The sequence below is a fragment of the Pseudozyma hubeiensis genome (genome assembly GCF_000403515.1).
Source record: "Pseudozyma hubeiensis SY62 DNA, scaffold: PHS19, whole genome shotgun sequence".
Classification (NCBI taxonomy): Eukaryota; Fungi; Basidiomycota; class Ustilaginomycetes; order Ustilaginales; family Ustilaginaceae; genus Pseudozyma; species Pseudozyma hubeiensis.
Window position 1 is genome coordinate 338,670 of NW_012133801.1, and position 24,299 is coordinate 362,968.

At 57.2% G+C, this 24,299-nt stretch overlaps 11 protein-coding genes across 11 annotated transcripts; 7 read left to right on the forward strand and 4 right to left on the reverse strand.

Moving 5' to 3' along the window:
• Positions 1-1,482: 1,482 nt before the first annotated feature.
• Positions 1,483-1,842, forward strand: PHSY_001716 (hypothetical protein; the record flags this gene model as incomplete). The annotated part of the gene is made up of 1 exon (XM_012332344.1): positions 1,483-1,842. One exon carries the CDS (start codon positions 1,483-1,485, stop codon positions 1,840-1,842), a length of 360 nt encoding a protein of 119 aa, XP_012187734.1.
• A 670-nt stretch (positions 1,843-2,512) lies between these two features.
• Positions 2,513-3,556, forward strand: PHSY_001717 (hypothetical protein; the record flags this gene model as incomplete). Its single annotated transcript, XM_012332345.1, has 1 exon — positions 2,513-3,556. The coding sequence occupies one exon, from the start codon at positions 2,513-2,515 to the stop codon at positions 3,554-3,556; it is 1,044 nt and encodes a 347-aa protein (XP_012187735.1).
• Positions 3,557-4,030: 474 nt separating this feature from the next.
• PHSY_001718 (ribonuclease) lies at positions 4,031-4,849 on the forward strand (the record flags this gene model as incomplete). Its single annotated transcript, XM_012332346.1, has 1 exon — positions 4,031-4,849. The coding sequence occupies one exon, from the start codon at positions 4,031-4,033 to the stop codon at positions 4,847-4,849; it is 819 nt and encodes a 272-aa protein (XP_012187736.1).
• A 137-nt stretch (positions 4,850-4,986) lies between these two features.
• Positions 4,987-6,183, reverse strand: PHSY_001719 (ATP binding protein; the record flags this gene model as incomplete). Its single annotated transcript, XM_012332347.1, has 1 exon — positions 4,987-6,183. One exon carries the CDS (start codon positions 6,181-6,183, stop codon positions 4,987-4,989), a length of 1,197 nt encoding a protein of 398 aa, XP_012187737.1.
• Positions 6,184-6,276: 93 nt separating this feature from the next.
• Positions 6,277-7,047, forward strand: PHSY_001720 (hypothetical protein; the record flags this gene model as incomplete). Its single annotated transcript, XM_012332348.1, has 1 exon — positions 6,277-7,047. One exon carries the CDS (start codon positions 6,277-6,279, stop codon positions 7,045-7,047), a length of 771 nt encoding a protein of 256 aa, XP_012187738.1.
• A 56-nt stretch (positions 7,048-7,103) lies between these two features.
• Positions 7,104-7,568, reverse strand: PHSY_001721 (hypothetical protein; the record flags this gene model as incomplete). The annotated part of the gene is made up of 1 exon (XM_012332349.1): positions 7,104-7,568. The coding sequence occupies one exon, from the start codon at positions 7,566-7,568 to the stop codon at positions 7,104-7,106; it is 465 nt and encodes a 154-aa protein (XP_012187739.1).
• A 580-nt stretch (positions 7,569-8,148) lies between these two features.
• PHSY_001722 (hypothetical protein) lies at positions 8,149-10,776 on the forward strand (the record flags this gene model as incomplete). The annotated part of the gene is made up of 1 exon (XM_012332350.1): positions 8,149-10,776. The coding sequence occupies one exon, from the start codon at positions 8,149-8,151 to the stop codon at positions 10,774-10,776; it is 2,628 nt and encodes an 875-aa protein (XP_012187740.1).
• Positions 10,777-10,862: 86 nt separating this feature from the next.
• On the reverse strand, positions 10,863-12,719 carry PHSY_001723 (hypothetical protein; the record flags this gene model as incomplete). The annotated part of the gene is made up of 1 exon (XM_012332351.1): positions 10,863-12,719. The coding sequence occupies one exon, from the start codon at positions 12,717-12,719 to the stop codon at positions 10,863-10,865; it is 1,857 nt and encodes a 618-aa protein (XP_012187741.1).
• Positions 12,720-14,375: 1,656 nt separating this feature from the next.
• Positions 14,376-16,388, forward strand: PHSY_001724 (hypothetical protein; the record flags this gene model as incomplete). The annotated part of the gene is made up of 1 exon (XM_012332352.1): positions 14,376-16,388. The coding sequence occupies one exon, from the start codon at positions 14,376-14,378 to the stop codon at positions 16,386-16,388; it is 2,013 nt and encodes a 670-aa protein (XP_012187742.1).
• Positions 16,389-16,604: 216 nt separating this feature from the next.
• On the reverse strand, positions 16,605-18,170 carry PHSY_001725 (multidrug transporter; the record flags this gene model as incomplete). The annotated part of the gene is made up of 1 exon (XM_012332353.1): positions 16,605-18,170. The coding sequence occupies one exon, from the start codon at positions 18,168-18,170 to the stop codon at positions 16,605-16,607; it is 1,566 nt and encodes a 521-aa protein (XP_012187743.1).
• A 664-nt stretch (positions 18,171-18,834) lies between these two features.
• On the forward strand, positions 18,835-24,010 carry PHSY_001726 (hypothetical protein; the record flags this gene model as incomplete). Its single annotated transcript, XM_012332354.1, has 3 exons — positions 18,835-18,967; positions 19,088-19,229; positions 19,402-24,010. The coding sequence occupies 3 exons, from the start codon at positions 18,835-18,837 to the stop codon at positions 24,008-24,010; spliced, it is 4,884 nt and encodes a 1,627-aa protein (XP_012187744.1).
• Positions 24,011-24,299: the final 289 nt, after the last annotated feature.

Consider the following 24,299-nt stretch of genomic DNA (forward strand, 5'->3'; position numbering starts at 1 on the left):
GTATGCGACCGAAGCGAGAACGTCGTTGAAGCTGCCTCGTGGATGTGAAGTGGTACAGTCGCTTGTCTCAGAGCTTGGGTGTTGCGTTCGAGGCGGACTGTTGCGTGTGTCGTGAGTCGTTCGCTATGAGCAGTAAGCGGGAAGTGGGCCGAACTGGAGAGCGTTGCTTCACAATGGTGACAACAGGTGCTTGCGCCCTCAGCAACTGATGAAAGCACAATGTAGCCGATGCTGAATTCTGGGTGCTCTTTCCGCGGCTATGAAACGTGGACGATGCACCGCTGAGATTGTCACCGACGGAGGCGTCCCGACGATTGCTGACTGTCTTTCGACGTGTGCTGACCAGATCCTTGGAGACAGATGGAGACACTCGAGTCTGTGTTCGGCGGTTCCGCTTTGCTGCTGACTGCTGTGAAGGGGCAGAGGAGGGGATGACAGGTGCTTGTAGATGCAGCCTGGATTCGTTCAACTTACCTGTACCGATGAGAAGCAATCCAGCGTTCGCTTTTACTGCTGCGGCTGCTCGAGACGAGGAGGCGGCGCCAGCTCGTATGACCGGGGGAGACAGAATGATAGGCAACTTGGAAGAGAAGGCAAGAACGAGAGGCAGCAAAGGATCACTCCTTGCTCCTTGCAACGGCACTTCCGATGATCTGCGCCGAAAGAGTCCAGGCAAGGAAGGCTTTGGGCGTGGGAAACTCTAAAAAAAATCTGGACTGTCACTTGCGAAGGTGAGAAAAATCCACCTCGAAAAAAAAAGTTGTGTTGCTTCCTAGTTAGAAATTTTTTATCTTGATAACGGAGCCTTCTTGCAACGCAATCGCTATCTGCTTCGCTTAGCAGGCCAGCGCCCACTGTCAAAAAAAGAGAAGAGCTGCACACTGGAATGCAATGGAAGCGACTACAGCACGGTGAATTGATATTCTCAGGAACACGAAGCCTGCTGCCATTCACGAAAGTCCGCCGATCCTGTCGCAAGCCTCCTGAGTCCGTGAGAGACGTCCATGTGAAGGCAGTGAGAGCAGCAGAGGGCGCAGAGATGCAATTTGTTCTCCGCCCTGTCGTGGCAACGATGATCTGCAAGGGGCTATCAACACTCCGACCCTCTGGTCGACGCCAACAGAGCCTGAGCAGCGCGACATTTCAGGTCAGGTAGCTTTTCACCCCACTCTTGACGAGGGACATCCCCGTTCTGCTCAACATCCATGAAGTGACTACACTCTTATTGTAAGCAAGACGTGAAAGAGGCATTGATGGGTCATAGGTCGAAAGGAAGATCGGACCGTTGGCGCGCCCCAGCATCGGCGATTTTGCATTTTGCGGAAGTCGGATGACTGCTCCTCTTCCGTTTCTCAAGATCATCCTCGTGCTGCTGCGCACTTTTACCGCTCGGCTCACCTCAACCTCACTGCTCTACCATCAACATCACTCCCTCCTCGCGGCCAAGTCGGTTGCTCTGGAGGAGATCCATGTCGACACGGCATGGCTAGCCACTCTTCCATCGGCGCTGCTCGCCAGCACAGTCGAATCCTGTTTGTCAAGAACCTCAACTACAACACCACCGGTGCCGATCTCTACCAAGTGTTTGGCCGCTACGGAGCCATCCGTCAGATCCGACTCGGCGATGCCACGGGTACGAAAGGAACTGCATACGTCGTGTACGAGGAGATGGCAGACGCAAAACGTGCTCTGGACAACCTGAACGGGTTCCACCTCAACGAACGATACATCGTCGTATTGTACCATATGCCCGCAAGACTGGCAGCGAAGGCGGATCTGGCGAGAAGGGAGGCCGAGCTGGCGGATCTGAAGGCTTTCCACAAGATCGCAGACGAGGCGTGATGCTATCAATATCGCCTTCCTCTTGCGTCTGCGCTGCATGCGGTCCTCGCACTTACATTGTTGATCGACATCGCCAGCATAATACTTGCTGCGGCGCACTGACCGGCATGATCACTTCGACAGCAGCGAGGTAAAGAATCCGGCCTGCCTGCTTCGAGGCGAAACTCGTTCCAGCCTTCACTCTCTGTGATTCTGCTCAGGATCACCTCCTCGCGCAGCCTCGCATTGTACTTGTACCTTTTGAATCAATGAAGTCTTCACCAATGCCTACCTTCAGGAACATACCAATGCGAAAGGCGACTCATTGCTTCCCTGAGCTTCTCGATCTCCCTTGCAGACGTGCATCACTCTCGCTGCAAAGCAAGTATCAGAGGAAGCAGCAGCAAGTAGCATCGCATCGCCGATTGTCATCAAAATGAAAACCGAAAAAATCGCGATGAAGACTCGGCGATGAATAATGGCTGCTTCAACTCGGCTTTTGAATTTTGACGCTAGCAAGGCGCAATCGCAATTGCCGAAAGACCGGAAGCTTTGGTGGCCGGCCGGTTACTTGCCACGCTTGCCCCGCCTTGCCTGGTGCTGCAAGATCCCCCTCCCCTCCCCATCTCGTTGTCCACCACCACCACAATCTCAACACACACATCAGTCAGAGTTGCCATTCGTTCACAAGATGGTCTCTCCTCAATCGAACAACCGGGTGATCGTGTACGGTTACCCGGCATCTCCCTTCTACCAGAAGATCACGTTCCTACTCGATCACTATGGAGTGGAATGGACGTTGGTCGATGTACCACCCGTCATGCCACGACCACAACTCTCCCAGCTGCTCGGCATCACGTATCGACGTATCCCTGTAGTGTTTGTCGACGGTCAAGCATACATCGACACCACTGCAGCATCCCTCGCTCTCGAAACGGCCTTTGGACCGACGTCGAAGAGACCGCTCCTCCAGCACTTCCCCGCGCTTCAAATGCAACTGGCTGTCAACTGGGCGGAATCGTCCATCTTTCGACTCGGTGCAGGACATCTCTACAATGCACCCTTGAACGAAGCGTTCGTCAAGGACAGGAAGAGTTTCATGCCCGGATCGAGTTTCGATTCGGAATCGATGAAGGCGAGAGTTCCGTTTGTAAGGAGTCAGTTGACGGCGAATTTGGAGGCGATCGAGAGTCACTTGAAGGAAGGTGGGAAGAAGTTCTTGTTTGGCGACGAGGTTCAGTATCTGGATCTGAGCCTGTTTACGCCGTTGAACTGGGTGCAGACCCAGCTGAGGACAGGAAAGGATCTGCTGCCTGCTCCGAAGAAAGGTGGAGGTGACGATTGGAGCAAGTTCCCCTTCCCACGAACGCTGGAATGGCTGGCTGCGGTGAGAGCGTATCTAGCGGGAAAGAAGGTCAAGCCGGTCAAGTTGAAGCCAGAGGAGGCGGCGCTGGTGATCTTGCAGCAGTCGTCGGAGAACGCGGAGAAGGAGGGTCAGTTGCACGTCAAGAAGGATGACCCGCTCGTCAAGGCCGGCTGGATCAGTGGAGAGAAGGGTCAGAAGGTGAGCGTCACCCCCGTGGACACGGGCAGGGTGCCTCAGGAGGGAAAGCTGGTGGGGCTCGACAGCAAGAGCGTCACGATCAAGATCGAGGCTCAGGGTGGCAAGGCGTTGTTGGCTACTTTCCCGAGGCTCAACTTTGACATTCGGGCCAAAGATGGTGCCAAGCTCTGATGCAGTAGGCCCACGGTATTTGGAAGGTTGTTCGTGCTCGTGCGATAAAAACGTAGTAGGTAATAGAACCTTGTGATTGAGAAGCGACCGAAGTTGTACGCAACAGTGCCTGTGAGGTTTAGATGCGCAAGCCCAGCTCCGTCCGATGTGAGTTGACAGGGCGGCGCGTCGCACGGATGCGGTCGCGAACGGCAGACTGTGGCGTGGATTTTGGACCCTGAAAATCGATCGACGCCAACGCTAAAGTGTGCAGTTGCAGTGCAGTGCAATGCAACACGCTCTTGCTGAGTGCCATTGTGGGGTCTGTGCTGACCTGCAGCTTGACCTGATGTGTGCATTGCAGCTGCAACCCCTCGCTCCCTGCTCGTCTGAAGAGATAAGCTGAGATTGCCTCGACACCTCTTGCACTCTTGCCCTCTCTCCTCCATCTTCCAGCTTGGCCATATCATCGCATCCATCACTGAGCTATCCACCATGCGCAATCTCATCTCCCACACCTTGGCAGCAGCCATCAGCGTCCAACTGGCTCTCACCGCCTCGCTTCCCCAAGCACCCTTCCACCTCAACACCTCGCTCGACACGTGCCTCTCCTGCTCCACCTCCCCCGTCTGCCCTCTCGATCCCTGTCAGACCAACACACCCGGTGGACTGCTCCTGCTCACCCAATTCTGGGACTACTCCCCCGCCATCGGCCCCTCCGACGCATGGACCATCCACGGTCTCTGGCCCGACACCTGCACCGGTGGCTTCGACCAGTACTGCGACCCTCGTCGAAACAACAACAACATCGCCTCCGTCCTCCGCTCCTCCTCCGACCCTTCCGCCGCCTCGACCCTCGACACCATGAACCAGTATTGGCTAGCGCTCAACGGAAACGATGGTCAACTCTGGTCTCACGAGTGGAACCGTCACGGAACGTGCGTCTCCACCCTCTCCCCCACCTGCTACTCTTCCACCTCTTCCACCGGTTACACTCACAACCAAGACATCGTCGACTTCTTCACCACCACCGTCTCCCTCTACCACAAGTACAACATCTTCGAAACCCTCCAAAAGGCAGGAATCACTCCCAGCAGAACCCAGACGTACACCTTGGATCAACTGCACACCGCTGCCAGAAACGCGTGGGGCAAAGACGCCGTTTTCAGGTGCAAAAACGGCGCTCTCAACGAAGCGTGGATCTACTTCCACACTAAAGGAAGAAGTACGAATGCCGACGCTTTCGTGCAGGGTGACCCGCTGAGATCCAACAACAGGTGTCCGCAGAGCGGCATCAGGTACTTACCCAAGTGAAGACAACAGCAAATCATACATGTATCAGACTTGAATGGAAGCATACAATTACATTTGCAGACTGACACATTTGAGGGGTATAAAAAAGAGCTCATCGACAACGATACAATCGCAATCCTCTCCCACCGAACCCCCTGTCAAAGCCCGTCCTCCGCCAAATCCCGCATCATCTTGTTCCCACTGATCGTGTTCGTCGTAGCCACCACAAACCTCCGATTCCTCGTCTGCTTGTTCATGAACCTCAACGCTGCCAGCTCCGTGTACGTGACACCCCCCAGGAAGAAAACCAACGTTGTGGTGATGGCATCCGGATCCGTGGGAGGCGACAAGGAAGTGCTCTGGGCATCCGCGTTGCTGATCGAGGAGGCGGATTGGACCTCGTCGAAGGTGGCTCCGGGTAGCTGGTTGATCGTGTCCTCGAAACCGCGCCAGCCGACGATAGGGTGTGCGCGCGGTTTGACAGTCCTTCGCAAGGTGGGATCGGATCGCGATACGTCCAGCAACGCTTCCTTTTGCGCAACCGCCTGCACCAGTCGAACCGACAACGGCGCATACCCGGAATACACGTACGAGATGTCCGCCGGTGCACGTTCGTCCACATCGTCATTGATGAGACGCAGACTCCTGCGCACCGAGGCGAAACCGCCCCTACCTCCTTCTTCGGCATTGCCACGGCTGTCTGCGTCCAGACCTGCGTTGGCGCTGGAAGACCCGCCTCCGACGACACTGGATAGTGCACCGCCGAATCCCCCCGTGCTGCTCGTCGCAGGTGTTGCACTGGCCCGGGTCAGCAACCCAACCTTTTGCAATGCCAACAACAGAGGCAGGTGCTGGTATCCGTACGTCTGCAAGATCTCGCGCTTGACAAACTCGAGGTTCTTGGCCTTGATCCCACCCGCGGTGCTGCCCAACCCCACGACGCTGGTCAGACACAAAAGCCTGAGCACACCCACCAGATCACGCTCCTCGTTGACCATATCCTCGATCGCCTGGTACTGCGCCGGCAGATCGAGCCCCGCCACCGAATTCTGCTGCACCTCGAGCATACGATTGAACTCCTCCCTCGCGGTCCACTCCATGATCTTCTCCGTCAAGCCGGTGTGCAGCCTCAGAGACGCGTGCTCCGACTGGAGCCCGCCGAGCTTGCCGACAAACGCACGGATCTGCGAGACCGTCTTGGCTTGGTGTCGACCCTCGTAGTCCTGGTTGAGACGTTTCGCCGCACGATGCAGACGGTCTCCCACGACGGCAAAGTTGAGATCGCGGATCTCGGCAAAGAGCAGATCCGTAGAGGCGTCGAGACGATGCTTACGCTTCTTGGGCGTCGACGTCATTTGCAGGGGCGTGCCGCTTCCCGAGGCGTGTGGCTGACCGCCGACACCAGCCGATTGCGGTTGACCACTGAGCAAGGCAGGATCGACTTCGACATGACCATTGCTGATGCCGACCACTTCATCGACGAGCCCTTCGTAGGTGAGCTGTGTGCAGAGCGGGGTAGCATAGTCCACCGCACGATCGATGATGATCAGACTATCGATCAGCTGGCTCGGAGTGGTGAGCGCTGGACTGGACGGATCCGAAGCCAGATGCTCTCGCCTCTGACGGATCAGCAGATCCGCAAGTCGGCGTGCAAGCGCACCTTTGCCGAGGATGCGCGGAAAGAGGCCGTAGGCGTGCTGCAGCGTCATGAGCGCTTGTGCGGATCGAAAGATGGGAGTGTGGTCGCCATCGCAATAGATCTTTTTCCACGCCGCATCGTCTTCGAGACTGATGAGGTCGTGGTCGAGCGGTACGAATTCGAGACCAAAGTCGAGCAGCGAGACGTCCGAGAGCACGGCTTCCTGATCGAGGAACTGCAGACACGGCTCGGTCCTGTGCGGAACGAACGAGATGGTATATGTGTGCTGCAGCGGAGATGTTGGGCGTACGCTTCGATCAGCCCGAAGATGTTCTGGTGCAGCGTCATGCGATCCATGGCAAAAGCGGAAAAGCAAGCGAGTCAGCTGCAGCTCATTGATTCATCACGAGGGACGAGAATCGGATGGAATGTCGCCTCCCGGCACAACCCAGCGTCTGTGGAGGCGAAAGCAGAGCTGGGTTGTATAAGGAAGGGTCTTCGTTGGGAGCATCCTTGTCAGGAAGATCTCCTTGTTATTTGGACATTGACTGACCGCATGCCTATCGTTGAGGAGATCTAGTAGGCTCGGCTAATTTAGTCCAGAAAGGAAGGGGAACAGTGGGTGAAAAGAAGAAGTCAAGACGTACCAGCTATCGCTTTCATCCACTTGATTTCCGGACGACAGATGTAGACGACCGACTTTGTGGGTGCATTGACGGTTTTGAGACCAGCTTTGGATTGCGCCTGGGATTGGTTGGTGTTGTTCTTTGAGACGAAGGCGGCTGAAGCGGGCTCGAGCCAGAACATCTTTTCGACGCCGTGCTGCTTGAGGCTCGAGACGTCGGCAACGAGACCGAGCGGACCGGCAAGAGAAGGGTCGAGCATGAGCGTCTTTGCCTCTTTGATGGTGTCGAGTGTGGACATGAGACCGCGACGAGCCAGGTCGGTGAGGATGCGAGTATCGAGACCGTCCCATGGCTCTGGTTCTGGCTGTGCCACGGCTGGAGAGTCTGCAGCGGGAGTGGCAAGAGTGGAGGCGCCGGCAGATGGTGGTGCAGCACCAGGGCCAGCCTGGCGCGTTGCCGTCGCTGCCGAAGCCATTCTGACTGGGTCGACGTTGCAACCTCCTCCCGCTTGCGTTTGCTCTAGATCGCGATAGCCGTGACCTTGGGAATCGACCTAAACTGGGGCGGGAGGAGGTCGCCGAAAGTGCGATGGTGGTGCGGAAAGAAGAATGGTGCTGACAGCGACGAAATCAATCGAGCGCCTCTTCCATGCCGTTCCGGGCGTGAGCAGCAATGCAAACGATGCCAAACAGAGCGTGTGTGTGATTGGTTGGATGAGAAGAAGGCAGGACTGAGTGTGCAACGTCGACCAATCATCGATCGACCAAAAACGCAAACGAGGCTCGTGCTCACCTTTTTCGTCTGCTTGTGAGATCTCCCCTTCATCACCTGGATACAATTTTGAATCCGACTTCCGAGTCACGCTTGCAGCACGGCAGCGCGCATTCCCGCCCCTCGACAGCAGTGTCAAACTCAAAAATTGCAGCAGCAAGAAGAACAAGACTGCGAGACCGACCAACACTTGCTCGATCTCGCCCTTCGCACCTTGTCCTCCCGCAAACGCACACACCTCACCAATCCGCCCGCACCAGTCGCAACCACATCGCCGCCATCGCATGTCGGTGTACACATCCGGTTTGCCACGCTTCCGTTCCTTGCTTTCTACTGTCACTCCTTTCCGTGTAGCCCGCTCCGCCACTTTTGTTTCAACTCGCTCCCTCAAGCGCGACATCAGCTGCGCACACAAGTCCAATCTCATCATGGCAGCAGCACAGTCCGAGGCGTCTTCATCTGCCGCTGCAGCAGCATCATCCGCAGCAGCGCCTGCTGCCAGGATCTCGCAGCCGGAGTGGCAGATCCCTACAAAGCTGGTTCCTGAACCCGAGCTCAAGATGTACAACTCGCTCACCCGAACAAAGACACCATTCGTACCCAAGAAAGGTCGTACCGTCACCTGGTACAATTGTGGTCCCACCGTCTACGATGCCAGTCATATGGGTCACGCCCGCAACTACGTCACACAGGATATCATCCGTCGCATCCTTCGAGACTATCTCGGATACGACGTCCATTTCGTCATGAACATCACCGACGTGGACGACAAGATCATCATCAAGGCTCGCCACTCGTATCTCATCAAGCAATTCCGCTCGCAGCATCCACAACTCACCAAGCCACTCCTCGCCCTAATCCAGGACGCTTGGTCCGCCTACTTTGCCAAGAACCTTGAGCGCTTCGCTCCTCCCGTTCCACCACAAGAGCAAGACGGCGGACTCGTTGAAGCGGCGAACAAGGCGCGAGCCGGAGAGGCAGGCTTCGAAGAGATCGCCCGACTCAGACAGGATGCCCTTTGGCTCAAGGCCGCCTCCGACAAGGAGCCTAAATTCGGCATGTGGTTTGCCGCTCTTGAAAAGTCGCGCATGGCTCAGGTCGCCGCCGCCATGTCTCTCGCTGCAGCAGACACCTCCAGCCAAGCTGCTTCCGACCTCATCGATGCATCCGAAGACGTCCTCGCCGCTTTCCTCGACAAGCAGTTCGGCAGCACCGTCACCGACCCGAGCGTCTTCCGCGACACCGCTGCTTACTGGGAGGCCGAATACTTTAACGACATGAAACGCCTCCACGTCGAACCCCCCACCACGCTCACCCGCGTCAGCGAGTACGTCCCCGAGATCGTCACCTTTGTTCAGCAAATCATCGACCGTGGCTACGCCTACGCCGAAGGTGTCGATCAGGACAAGAAGAATGTCTGGTTCGACACGCGCGCCTTCGACGGCGCAAAGAGTCACGACGGCAGCTTCGAGCACTCCTATGCCAAATTGCAGCCGTGGTCCAAGGGAAACCGCGAGCTGCTCGAGGAAGGCGAGGGCTCCTTGTCCACTTCGACCGCTGCCACCGCCGGCAAGCGTGCCGCTTCCGACTTTGCGCTCTGGAAGTCGTCCAAGCCCGGCGAGCCAGCCTGGCCATCGCCGTGGGGTCCCGGTCGTCCCGGATGGCACATCGAATGCTCCGTCATGGGCTCCGCCGTGCTTGGTGAGACCATGGACATCCACTCGGGCGGCACCGACTTGATGTTCCCGCACCACGACAACGAAATCGCTCAATCCGAAGCACACCACGGCTGCCGTCAGTGGGTCAACTACTTTCTCCACACCGGACACCTTCACATCGAAGGGCTCAAAATGTCCAAGTCGCTCAAGAACTTTATCTCGATCGACGAGGCCCTCGAGCGCTTCACCGCGCGTCAGCTTCGCATGTCGTTCCTCCTCCAACCCTGGGCCGGACGCATGGACTTCAAGCAGTCCGCTCTCGGCGAGGTCAAGAATGCCGAGTCGGCCTTCAACAACTTTTTCGTCGGTGTCAAGGCCAAAGTGGCTCAAGCGAAAGCGCTGGGCGATGCCTATTCGGATGGCCAGCATCACTACGGCGCTGCTGAACGGTCGCTCATGGAAAGCCTGGAGCAGTCGCAGCACGCGTTCCGCCTCGCCATGTGCGATTCGTTCGACACACCCAAGGGAATGGAGATTCTGCTGGATCTTGTCAGCAAAGCCAACATCTACGAAAAGAGTCACGAGAAGCGTGCCGATGTCAACGTGGGTGTCCTCACCGCTGTAGCGCGATACGTGGGTGACATGCTCAAGATGCTCGGTCTTGGCGAAGGGTCCGCCCTCTCAGCGAGCCAAGAGATCGGCTGGGGTGTTGCGGAGGAATCCGGTGAAGGCTCGTCAGCCGTCAACAAGGAAGAGCTTCTCATGCCCTACCTGCGCGCACTCAGCACCTTCCGCGATGCAGTACGAAACCTCGCACGCAGCAACGCACCCGCTTCCGAATACCTCAAGCTGTCGGATGCCCTGCGCGACAACGACCTCGTCGACCTCGGCATCTCGCTCGAAGACACCGAAGACGGTCAGGCGCTCGTCAAGCTCGTCCCCGCAGCTCAGTTGCAAGCTGCCAGACGTGAGAAGGAAGCTGCTGCAGCGGAAAAGGCGGCGAGAAAGGCTCAGGCCGCCGAACAGGCGAGGTTGAAGAGGCTGGAGAATTTGGAAAAGGGTAGAGTCGCTCCGGATCAGCTGTTCAGGACCGAGGAGTACAGCGAGTGGGACGAGAGAGGATTGCCGGTGAAGGACAAGGAGGGTGCCGAGTTGGCAAAGAAGAGGAGGAAGAACTTGGAAAAGGACTTTGAGAAGCAGACAAAGTTGCACAAGGACTTCTTGGACGCCAAGGAGAAGGGCGAAATTCAGTGATGGAAGAGATCTCTGACGCACTAGCAATGTCACGCTTCAAAACCACAAACTTTACTGGATGAAACGTGTTGCAGAGTGTGAAAAGTCTAGGAGGACACGATGTCGATCTTTGCCATCTTGAGGATGTCTTCAGCGGAGACGGCGGCCAACTCGTCCTGTAAAGCGGGGATGAACGTTCCGGGACCTCGGACGTCGTCCCTGACAGCAGCTTTTTCGCTGGCGATCGTCATAGCCAGCAGACCTGTCAGTGCTCCGACCAACAGATCCACTTCTCCGTGAGCCACAAGCGTGTTTCCGAGCGATGTCACTCCGTCCGACTGCGATTTCGCCAAGTTGCACGCGGCAGCCAGGCCGGCGCCCACCGTGACACCCAACGCGCAACCCGATCCAGTGATAGCACCCAGCAAAGGATGTCCGTTGTCACTCATGATCACCGTTTCTCCATCCGTCAAATAGTCCTTTTTGCCAGACAACAGAACCAAACTCCTCTCCTTCCTCGCCAGATCCCTCACCAGCCCCACAGGATCCTTCAATGCACCAGCGCCCGAATCGACACCTCGACTCTTGACCTCGTCCGATTTACCGGCGATGCTAGCCAACTCGGCCGCATTGCCCTTGAGCAACGTCACCTGCGTAGCGTTGAGGATGCCGCGAACGGTGTCCCTTCGGAACTGCGTTGCTCCTCCGCCGACAGGATCGAGGACGACGGGTTTGAGGTTGCGGTTGGCGGATGTTCCGGCGACGTGCATGCCTTGGAGAGAGGCGGGGGAGATGGTGCCGATGTTGAGGACGAGCGCGCCGATGGCGAGACTGAGATCGGCGGCTTCGGCAGCTTCGTGTGACATGATGGGGGATGACGAGAAGGCAAGCGCGAGGTTGGCCGACATAGTGGATGAGACGTGCGAGGTGATGGTCTGGATGAGCGGGGGTCCGGAAGTGGATGAGCGGTGGAAGGTGAGGAGAGAGGCGACGGCGGATTTGTACCACGAGACATCCTTGGTGGTGGAAACACTTGGTGGCAAGGCGAAGGCTGATGCGACGCCTGCGATGGAAGATCCAGCCGATGCAGCGAGACCCGCTTTGTACTTCTTGACGATATCGCTGAGCTCCTTTGCAGCTACGTCCGAATCCGTTCGTCCCACGATGGCCGAAATGACGGCGATTCCATCGGGAGCATTCCCCGCACTCGTAACACCAAATAGCGTCCTCGCTGCCGTCTTCTGATTCAAGCCGCCAATCAACACACACGGCAGCCTCTTGCCATCTTTCCTCAACTCGGCAACGATCTTTTGTGCCCCGCTGCAACCGATCGCTTTCTCCTCCGTGATCCCCGCCTTACTCAAGGTACCGTAACACGGTCCCACACCAACATAATCCACCTTTGCCTCCTCCATCGCTACCCTCGCCTGCTCCACATTCTTCACCGACACACCCAACAGCCTCCTCTCGCCCAGGATCCTCCTCGCTTCCGTCACCGGAATGTCTTCCTGCCCAATATGCAGTCCGACACGCTCGGGCAGCGACAGACACACGGAGAGGTTGTCGTTGATCAGCATGGGCACGTTGTACCTGTCGCAGATGGCGAGAGACTTGCGTGCGATGTCGAGAAAGAGATCGGTTTCGGTGTTCTTCTCGCGGATCTGGACGACGGTGACATGGCCTTGGGAGAGACACAGGTCGAGGGAGGTGTAGTAGTCAACTCCGGCGGGCAGGAGGTCTCGACCAGTGACGAGGTAGACCGAGTAGTCGACTTTGGACTTGTCCAACGGTGGTGATTCCGACATCGTTGAAGAAGGAGTCGCAGCTATCTGGCTGATGTGTTGGAATGAAGCACGTCGATGCGAACGACAGGACGATGGGTGCTTGGAAGAAATGCTCTGCAAGAAGATTGGTACGTCGACTCCGCCGGCAATGCAAGCTAAGCTGCGAGCTCGAGTCAGCATGAAATTCTCCGTCCAAGTCCGATGTCTGTGCGTTCGACTTTTTCATTTTCATGTGCGATCGTATACGTACACATTTGAACAAAATCGATGTAGCACGTCAAGGATCGCGAACGCATTGCAAATCTGATATGAACCCAACTTTGGTGTCATATCATTCTTGACACTCGTCCTTCGCTGACTACACACACACCGTCGTCTGCGGTCGACAGGTCGGCTTCAGAGATAGCACAAGCTGTGCAAAGGTCCTCCCGTCGACCTTTCCGGTTCTGCAGCTCCGGTGGTCCGCATGCAGACCAGGCGTGGGGTGCAACACGTCACTCGTCCTCAACGCCTTCCACAGCCGTTTTCAGCACACTTGTTGGCAATGCCCAAGGTTCCGGTACAGGTAACATCTATATACCGCTAGCTCAAAGTATGACGTTGCAGCTGATAGCTCACCAGCGCAGACATAGCCGTCCGCGGTCGAGTTTGGCTCCTCTGCTCAAGTGTGTAGTCATGGTATGACCACAGCTCTTCACCGTGAGCTGGAGGTGGATCTCACTCCGTGGCAGCTTCGCATCGCAGTGATTGGCTCGCATGATGCACCGCATGCGTGACATGAGCCCAAAAAGGTCTCCGCTGAGCTCTGACGTCGGCTAGAGGCTACCCAAAACGAAATGCTACTCGTCGAAGTCATCGCCGTCCAAGATCACCTGTTTGCCCTCTCCTCGGCTTGACGGTTCCGCTGTGACGGAGGTCGTTGATCCATGTACCACTATTCTCCGTCACCAATCCGGCTGGAACTTAGCTTCCGGCTGCCTTCGTCGTCTTCGTTATTGCTCGCTGCTTCCCCCTTACCTACTTCCATCCGCACCACCATCATCTTGTTTCTCTTTCTCATCTCGACTTCTTCTTTCTGTTTCTTTTCTGTCCCTGCTACAAGTCGGCTTAGCTCTTGACCTCCTTTCATCGGCATTGCTCCCTCTCTTCTACATCCGACCATCCAGCTCAGGTGTCGACATCAGCATTTGGATATACAAGAGCATCGGCTTTCCGAAAAAAAAGACGTTGACGTCCTCCCATCACCGCCATTTGCAAGACACGCTCGCTAGTCGAACTCTTGCATCATTCACATCAGATCACAACTCCTCCAAGCCAGCCAGGAGCAGCAGGGCACCTCTTATTCGTTCGACCCGAAGAACTGGATTCTTCACTCAACACCTTACATCCCCCCTTTCTCGGCTCAACTTCTCGTTCGAGCAACCGATCTCCGGTAGATCCTCCCATCTTGCGCCCCAGCAACCACATTCGACAAGGTTCAGCTTGCAACACCACACTTTCCGGCCAATTTCCAGCGAGTTGCGGATTCTTTTGTTGGATACACGCGTTGGCGCTGTCAGACAGCTTCATATAGCGCGTTCCGATAAGTGTCTCAGATTCGTGAAAACGAGAGACAATTCGGTAAGTCATCATCAAGGGGCGACCCTGGACTCAGGGACACCTTGCCCTCTAGAGGGTGTCACTGTAACGTGTATTGAGGTCGCATGATCGAGCGTAGTCGCAGACGCAAGCAGACTTCTGTTCCGCTGACTCGGGTCAGGTCGTTGACGACCCTGCGTCACTTTCAAGGATGAGCAATCGCTGACTCTATGATCCTTTCTGATCTTTTTTTCCGTCATGCTTCTCCCCTCACCACCAGTACGAAGCCATCAAGCTAGTCTCAAGATGGTGTCTTCGAAGCAGTCGAAGAGGTCGACCAAGCGGGTCCTTGCTCTGCTCGCCGTCGCCTCAGCTCTCAGCAGCGTAGCTGTCGCCAACGCTGCTTCGGTGCCCGGACGCTCGTGGTTCAGACGTCAGGATGCCAGCCTTGATTCAGCCGAAGCTCAGATTCTCAAGCTCATCACCGCCGACGGTCCGTATGCCACTATGACGGGTTCGGGCTCCGGTGCGATCCAGTCAGCCGTCGGTTTGAGCGGCGACGCCGGTGTCTCCTCTGCGGCCTCGGTTGCCTCGGCTAATGCTGCCTCAGCTGTCGCCGCAACCGATGCCGCGGATGTACCCACGGGCATCATCCAGGCAGTTCAGGCTTCGTCCTCACCTTCGGCAAGTCCAGACAAGGTGGCGAGCGGCACCCTTGATCCTAGTCTGCAGGCTCAGCTTCAGTCTGAGTGGGACCAAGCTAGTGGAAGCAAGGAAAGTGGTGTTCAGAGCTGGACCTACGATCCTGGTGCGTACGGCTGCGGGCTCGGTAAAGAGGGAGGCGATGTGGCAACTGCCACGCTATGTAGTGCAAATCTTGCTGCCGCCGCTACGCCGACAGCCGCTGCTTCCGAGCGGGCAGCCAATGCTTCGCCGGAGGGCGCCTTCCAGCCAGTTTCGGCTGCTACTGGCGCTGCTCGCCGACGTCGCGCCCTCCCTACACCCGAACCTCAACCTCACCGCCGTCAATACCCAATCGACGACGGAACCTTCAACACCGTCTCGGACCTCTTCCCCCTCTTCACCTCCTACGTCACCCTCGACCCCCCTTCCACCACCCGCGTCTATTTCGGACCCACATCCAACCTCAACACGACCGTCCCGCGTCGAGGCACCACCGACTCTGGCAACGGCGAAGCGCCCAGCAACATCAACAACCCCAACTCGCCCGACCTCGGATGGCTCGACGTCCAGGTCGGCGCTGTCCCCTACAAGAACGGTGATCTGATCGCCAGCATCGTCTGGATTCTGGCTACCATCGCCCTCATCCCGCTTCTGCTCATCCGATGCCTTCGCCGCTCGAGTCTGATCTCCATGATCCTGTTCACCATCTTGGTGTACATGATCCTCATGCTCGCCACGTTTGGTGTGAGGGCCAAGATCTCGAACGATACTCCCACCACCACGTTGATGAACGTCGAGGGGATCATCCTGGCCGTGCTGATCCCGCTTTTAATCGAACCGCTCTTGCACCTGTTGGGATTGTACTCCAAGCAGAGCGGACGCAGCACGGGAGTTCCCACGGCGGCGTTGGTACTGCGCATCCTCAACTTTATCGTCTTTTTGCTCTTCCTGATTGCAGCTGCTTACTTTGCAAGCTGGCTGGACAAGTGGAACAAGGCGCTTCAGATGACACAGACGGCTCAGGATTTGCCCTCGATCGTGCCACCCAAGATCACGCGAATCGGACCCGTCGTAGGCAGCGTAGTCGAGATCATCGTCATCCTCGGAGCCGCTCTGCTCATCCCCGTCGCCCGCGGCGATTCCGGCTCGGCCAAACCGGGCGGATTCATCTTCCTCCTCCTCCTTCTCCTCTTCATCTCCACCGTCTACCGCCTGCTGCAATCGCTCCACGCCACCACGCGAATCTCGGCCGAACTCGGTGGCGATCTCAACGCCAACGACCTCCTGCCCTTCTTCCAAGGTGGCTCGAGCAACTCTACCACCGACAACCAGAGGGTCGCCAACGGTCTCAGCCTCGCTCCTCAGGGAATGTACGGCCCGCGATCGGAGGGAATCGATTGGAACCAGTTGCAGCTCACCATGGCCAGCAGGGGCACGCCGCAGACGCCGTTGATTTTCAACTTGGTGTATGTGCTGCCAATGTGGTTGATGGTGTTCCTCCTGTTCTTCGCGCACGCACCGGCGGGGAAGAAGGAGGGTGAGGCGGCCGACGTTTCCGGAGGTAATGTCGCCGTTGCAAAGGCGTGATCCAAACGTGTTTCTCTTTTTTGTATTTAGTTTTGCCCATTCATGAACTACTCAATCTCATAACATCCTCCCACAAGCAACTTGTGCAGATCGGTGTCTGTGAACAATGTGAGCAATCGAAGCCAGGCACGCATGTCGACAACAGTGCAAGGTGGGTTTGGAATGGATAGAATGCGCGGATGCTCTAAAAGTACAAAAATAGCAGTGTCTGTGGCTTCATGTAAAAGTAAACTGGCTCTTGGCACGGATCCTCTTTCCATACTTGTAGAATACGAACGGTACCGGCACCATCAGCACATTCAACGCTGCCAACAACGCTGTTGCACCCGGTGTCGTCATCCTATCGTACATCGCCTTTGCAAACAGTGGGAAAGCGGCAGCAAACGAGCTCCTGCAAAAGCTGTTGGCAGCCATGGCGCTCGCCGCCACCGGTCGGTACGCGTGCGTGGTGTAGGTGAACACCGAGGTGAAGATGCAGCTGATCGCATAGCCGAACACGACGGTGGCGAGGATGGGTACGATCCAGTGGATCGAGGGGTAGGTGGTGAATGCGAACCAGAACATTCCGATGGGCAGGAGGACCGCCCCGACCATGGCGACGGGGAGACGGAACTCCGGTTCGGCAACTCCGTTTCCCTTTTCCGCGACGAGCCGGGTGTAGTGTCGTGCCCAGAAGGGCATCGATAGCACTGCGAGGATCATCCCAATCCCAATACCGAGGAACGACAGGCCGATCTCCTGCAAATTGAACCCATGCGCTTCGAACACGATGGGGAACGCGACGAAGAACAGGTACAGGATCCCCAGCAATAGTGCCGACCACAGACACAGCAACAAAAGCATGACTTCCTTCACCAGCAGCTCGAACGGTCTCGTCGTCGATGTCACGATCGTTCGGATCATCGACTTCTCCGCTACAACCTTCTCGTGTTCGGCGTACAGCTCTGCGTTGCCTGTTTCCCTTCGGAGTCGCTTCGCTCTCTTCGTCAGCAGCGCGGGGGCGTACGTTTCCGGCCCGAACAACACAAGGATGGCAAGCATAACCGCAGACCAGATATTTATCAACCAGAACGTCCATCTCCAGGTCGTGTTCTGGTTCTCGAATCCACTTAGTAGCGGACCGAAAACCGGTCCAAGAAAGGGCCCGTTGGTGTAGATCGCCATGGGGACGAAGATGTCGCTCGCCAGAAAGATGTCCGACACGCTTCCACCTGCGACGCTGAGGAAAGCGCTTCCGCAGAAGCCGGTGAGGAAGCGAAAGATGAGGAACACGGCGAGGTTGTTGGCGAAGCTAACCGGCAGACCGAGCAGGGTGAATGCGGTGTACGAGACGAGGTAGACGGGACGACGACCGTAGAACTCGGACAAGGGGCCGAGGAGCATAGGACCGATTCCGAGGCCGATGACGAAAAGCGAGAGACCGAGGATGGCGACAACGCGAGAGATGTGGAACTCGTCCTGGATGCCTTGGTAGGCGTTGGAAATGATAGAGGATGTGCAGGTGACGCAGAAAGCGCAAGAGGTGACTACGAAGAGTAGCATGATCTTGCGACCGCGGGACCAGTTGAAGGGGTTTTCAGGATCGTCAGTAGCCCACGTCACGAGGTTCGGATCTTCCTGCTTTGTGGTGGCTGTATGTGCTGGCGTCGCTGGGGACTCGGAGATTTTCTCATCGTTGACATCGCCCTGCTCTAGTTGGGACGCTGTCGGGGAAGGTTTCTTGGGCGAAGCGTTGGGATGTGAAGTGTGCGAGCTGGTGCTAGCACGAGCCGTCTCGGACATGCTGGTGCGTCGCGAAGGCAAGACGGATGAGTCCATCTCGGTATATTACACCTCGGACAAGGTTTGAGGGAACGAGCCTGGACTCGGGAGTGACGATGGTGGTGGTGGTAGGGATGAGAGAGTGGCATCAAGTCGAGAAAGGATCACAAGTACTGCTAAGCTACCTGTACTCGGCACACCTATGACGAATGCTGCCGAGGAGGTTCGCTTACGGCAAATAAAAAAACTTGGGAATTCTGGCAATGCAAAATTGCTGTGTGTGTAAATGCCACGCGCTCCGGTCCGGCGGAATGGCACTGAGTGTGTGGGAATGATGAGCTGCTTGCGGCTGGGCTGTGGTTGAGAGCGTCGTCGGGTATACTTTTGAACGTGGGGGGCTCGTGTTCGGAGGATACGTTGTACACTTCCAGACGAGGAATGGAGGGGGGCAGGACGAATGTTGTGGGGGCTCAGTTCGGGCTGCCGCAAGCCTACCGGCTGGATCGACATTGGAAAGGTTGACGAAGAAGATCTTGGCTCCGTCTTGCGACCGGACGGTCAACGAGGAGCCGTTTTCAAACACTCGATCGCGGTACCTCCCGCGAAGCCTTTGCTACATGAAGAAAGCCTCTGAAAAGCATCTTCGAGGACAACAATCTTGCCTTTTTCTTGCAGCAAGCAAGGCATGAGGCTTGTTCGTACGCAGCTGCAGTTCGTCTTCCGAGCTTCCGACGATGCGGGTCGGATCAGCCGATTTGGGCGACCAGTGAAATCGATGATCGGATCGACGCGTGCTGGAATTGACACCCTGCTTTTCTGTGAGCACAGACGTCCAATTTCGGCGTGGGCGTGTGATCTCTGAAAGGCGAAATGCAACACGTAGGATCAACGCAGACCTGCATGCTCTCTTTTTGAGATCACACTCCTCTTTGTTGCAGCTCAAGACGCTTTTCTCTTTGTGTCGCTTCCTAACGACTCGCATCTCATTGCAGTCGCTGACACGAGCGGCAGTGCTCGAGCGTCAAGCAGCGTTTCAACGACGCATTCTAAGGAACCCAACACCCGAAGCGTGTCTTGCAGGTCTTGACACCCACCCGCTTTGACTCTTGTCGTCATCTGCTCATTCTAATACCTTTTCCGCATTCCCTTTCTCTCTCTCTGCTGCGCGGCCTCTAAGCCAGCGCCAGAGTCTCTGCTGGTACATCATTCAGCCTCCATCCAATCCGCTCAACATCCCCACCCGCCGTCGCAGGACTCAAAGCGCCAACCTGCAAGACGCGCTCAACTGTCGCATCAACCTCTCCTCTTTCACTCCCACCAACTCGACGCCACAGAATAGCAGCGACGCGACGGCAACCTTCAACTCCTCTCAAAGCAGTAGTGGCGGCAGCGGAAGTGGAAGCGGCAACGGTGCCACCAGCAGTAGCTACCCCCCACCTTCTGGACCAGCCGGTACCTTTCCGGAGGCAAACGCAAATCTTGTCGACGATATAGTCAGCACCGGCCAGAATCCGGCCCTTCGCAAGGTACTCTTCCAGCTAGGATCCGGTCAGACTTCCACTCTCGCCGCTGCTGCTGCCAGCGAGAGCTCCATCTCTGATTCGGTTTCCAACTCGTCGACCGCAACCGGCACAGCTGCACCCGCCAAACCGCCATCTCGTGACATCGCTGCTGCCTCAAGCCCTGACGCTGACCCACAGCAAGCTCTGAGCAGCAGCAGCAGCGAATCCTCAGCATCGCAGTCGGCGCAACAGCGGCGTCCGCAGCCCTTCACCGGCGGCACCTCTTTCCGTCAGCACCTCGAGCAGAGTCAGGTTCAGCTTCAGCAACCATCCACCATGTCGAACTCTTCCTTGCAGTCGCAACCACAAGCCGGTCAGCAGTCTCAGCAGCAGACTGGTCCGCTCGATTCGGTCACTCTTGGCCAGCTTCGCAACCTCATCGTCGTCGACAAGCCAAAATCGCGTCAGTACGACTTCCCCGTCAATGCCGATGCCGATTCGATGCTCAACGAGATCGACGAGTTCTACTCGTACGTCGAAGTTCCCCAGACCGCAGAGAACAGAGCGGCGTGGGAGGAATGGTGTACTCTTCCCGTCCATCTTCGCAACAATGCGTATGCGTCAACCAGCTCCGATCAAGGTCGTCAACCTTCCACCTCTTCAGCGCAAGATCCAGAATATCTCGGCCTCGGACTCAACCTCAACGACGCCGCTTCTGCTGATGGTGCATCCCAGAGCCGCCATCGAGGAGACAGGCGACCAAGCTTGGCAGAGCCAATGATCGGCGAGTGGACCACCCTCGGCAGTGGCATCCGCCGGCGCATCCTGCAGTCGCTCCTTTCCACGCTCGAAGTGCGCGATCCCGAGGCCAGATTTCGCGCCTCGCGCGCCCTGCTGTATCTTCTCCAAGGCGCCTTTGCCGATACAGCCGGCCCTCAACACCAGCTCCACTGGCTTGTTGAGAACGCACGCATGGTCCGAACGCTCGGCGGTCTCGGCGAGATCTACTCGGCCATCAAGCTTGCCAGCTGGAAGCACGACTACCTCAGCTCGCTTCCCGATCACATCCCTGCCCACGAGCCCAGCCAAGCAGGTCACCACGGCCCCGCCAACGCGCCTCTCCTCACACCCGAGGCCAAGCTCGAATACCTCGACGAGATCAACCTCGAGCTCGCACTTCACTTTGCACAGCTCTACTCGCTCCTCGAGAGTTCCAGAGGCCAAGACGAATGGGGAGACGAGCTCATGAGCCTCGACCCGCCTCTTCCCATCTTTCTCTTTGGCCTGGTCGCCTCGTTGCGCGAAAAGAGCGCCAAAGGCTACCCCGTCAAGAAGCTCCTCCTGTTGCTGTGGAAGTCGCTTCTCTCGTGCTTCGGCGGCATCCAGGATGTCGAGAGATGCAAGCTGCTGGCTCGCGAGATCGAAGGCTTAGGACCCATCGATCGCTCCGCCAAGCGCAACGTGCTCAAATCCGATCCGCTCGACTTTCAGGATTTCAAACACGAGATCTCGGTCAAGTATCCCACCTTTGAGCCGCCCAAGCGTCAGGACAATGACCTGCCGTTGGAAAAGCTGGCCAGCGCTATCCACCCGATCCCAGCACGCAAACCCTTCAGCAATCATATGGATGGCTCGGATCGCGGCTATCCGGGCGGTCCTCAACAAGGCCCCAATGGCATGATGCCAGGCACGCCTGCGCCGTCGCCTCCGCCTTCCCCAAAACCGAATAAGGCCAAATACCAGACCGACCAGACGCGCCCCTTCATCTTCCCCTACAGTCGCCAGGTCCACGGTCCAGGGCGTCTCGTGCCGCGCAGCATCGATGAGGCATCCAAGCTGTACAACGAGCACATGCACGTCAGCCTCGAGCTCTGGCAGACCTGGCGCGTGCGTGAACAGTGCATCCAGGAGGAGAGCGGAGTAGGTAGCGCCGCCGATGGCACTCGTATCGGCCTCGGTGTCAAGCAAGCCGCCGCCAAATCCTTTGTCAATCGCACCGATGCCGCTTCTTCATCGCAAGGTAGCCGCAGCCCAGTCAGCTCCGAGGCCTTCCCGAATAGGAACGTCTCTGGACGTACGTTCAAGGTCAAGGGTGAAGCCACGTATGAGCACCTCGTCGAGATCGAGGAGGACATCGAGGCAGAGCTGCATGCCGTGGAAGGCGACCACATGCTGGCAGCGCTCGACAATCCACGTCACACTGAGCTCATCGACCAGCTTGCGCAAAAGCGTGCCGACGTGCGCCGTCTCCAGCGCGTCGACCAGCTCTACCGTGCTGTGTTGCCGCAACTCCAGTCCTCCGTGATCGTGCTGCTCAAGCTGCTGCTGGCCACCGTCACCTCGATCAACACCAATTCGGCCCACGCCGCCGCCATCGCAGAAGGCGCTCCCATCGACGAGGCTCCTCCTCCGACGCTAGAAGATGTCGACGTGGCCCGCCATCGCGAAATCCTCACAAAGGCCGTCTCGGCCATCTTGCTGCTATGCCTCAAATGGTTCAAGGCGAGCCACGTGATGAAATTCAACTACCTCTCGCAGGTGTTGGTGGACAGCAATGTCTTGCTTCTCATCCTCAAGATCTTCGGCCTGCAGGAGATCGCCCATGGTGTCAAGACCAAGAACGAAGCCGATAACTTTCGCTTTTTCAATTACTGCTACCTCAACGGGGGGCGCGAAGCCCGAGGTGCTCGAGCCGAAGACTCGCTCATGTCGCGTCACAACATCATCGGCCCTGTCGCCATAAATCCCGGAACGACTTCTCCTCCACCCGGAAAGGTGACTACCATGCCCGATGGGACCGAGATCGAAGTGGTCAGCGACTATTCCTGGCGCAACTTTTTCTCGAGCATCAACTTTACGCGCATCCTTCAGAAGCTCACCAAACGCAAGGTGCACCGAATTTTGCTGTTGGTGCAGTACAAGAGCTCTGCCATCCTGAAGCGGTCGCTCAAAGTTCCGCATCAGGGGCTGGAGCTGTACGTGTTGAAGGTGATCAAGAGTCAGATCCCTTTCTGCGGGAGGAAGTGGCGGCAGAGCAACATGCGCGTGATCACGAGCATCTACCTCAACTGCAGGCCGGATCTGAGGGACGAGTGGCTGAGTGGAAGCGATGTCGAGGCGGATGTGGAGGATTCGCTGCCGCAGGAGCAGGCGCTGAGGTCGTTGGTGAAGTTTTACAACCACACGAGGTTTGGACCGCCTCCTGGGGCTGGGCATGGAGAGGGAGGAGGACATGGCCACAAGAGGTCGATCAGCACGAGCGTCGAGAGGCATCAGCAGGAACATCAGCAACAGGAGCAGCATCTCCAGCAAGCGCAACATCAGCAAGGTCAACAAACGCAACAGGGACAATCGCAAGATGGCGGTCAGCAGCAAACGCAACGACCAGGGGCTGCAAACGGAGACAGCAACGCCGGAGAGGCAGCTTCGCACCCTGCAGCGCTTTCGCCGACGCGCACATCAAACGGTCCGTCGTTCTTCGAGAGCGATGTACTGCCGCCGTTGCGTAGATCCCATCAGACGTCGGCGCCTGGCGGATACATTCCGGATGATGTGGTGGAAGGATACCTCGACACGTACGAGGATGTGCTGGGTGAGGTGTTCGGCGAGAACGTGTTTTACCCATCGGAAGGTGGGCACGACAATGTCTCCGGCGATGCGGACTCGCATCAAGACGCTGGTGAAGGCGAGTCTGGATGGACTTCTGGCAAATGGGGCTTGACCGCACAGGGATCTTCCACGGCCTGGGCGAGGCTCGGAGAGATTCTTGGTGAAACGCTACCCGAATCCGACACGGCTTCGCTCCGTTCAGATTCGGACTCCATCGCAAACTCTCTCAACGAGGATTCGGGTGACGAACGGGACGAGAACCGCAACGACTGGGAACACCTCTCACCCAAAGAGATGCGGTACCTCTCCTCCGGCGTCCTCTCGCCTCCTTCACCCTCTCCCGTCCCTCTCTCCGGCAAACAGCCCAGTCCGCTCCAATCGCCTCGCGCAACTCATTCGCCCCTCTCGGCAGGATCAGCAGCAGATCTCTCACCCGGCTCTCCCGTCAGACCTTTCACCATCTCTGGTGCTGCCGTCTCTCCCGGATCCGGCGCAAGCGGCGGGAGCAGCAGACCGGGTAGCAGGCGCAACAGCAGGAGCGGATCGGATAGCAGTCCGTTGAGACCGGTGTTGAAGGATTGGAGGGATGACGTTGAGCTGGACGAGTTGGACTTGCTGGCGAGGGCGGAGAGAGAGGGTGTGGTGGAGGAGGAGGAAGCAGAGGGGGAGAGGGAGGAGGAGGGGCCGTTGCCGTTGGAGCAGAGGAAGGCGGGCGGGATCGACGAGGTGGAGCATATCTTTGGGACGTGAGTTGCGCGGGTGGCGTAGCAGTGTGTGCGTGTCGAGGAGAACGGTGCGGAGCAAGCCTTCGAATCGTAGGCATGAGTCTTGCTCTGATGTTCTCATCTCTCCTGATCTAATACTCAAACTCGAATCAACACTCGTTACTGTGCTGATGAAGGCATCACTCTGTACAAATCTTCCTTTAATGCAAAACGACTGCTCACGTTGCCTCGTATATCTGCCGATGGGCTAACTCTACAGACACACCAGCTCCGGCCTGTCTCTCTTCCTTTAACCGTAGTTCAGACTGTGCGAG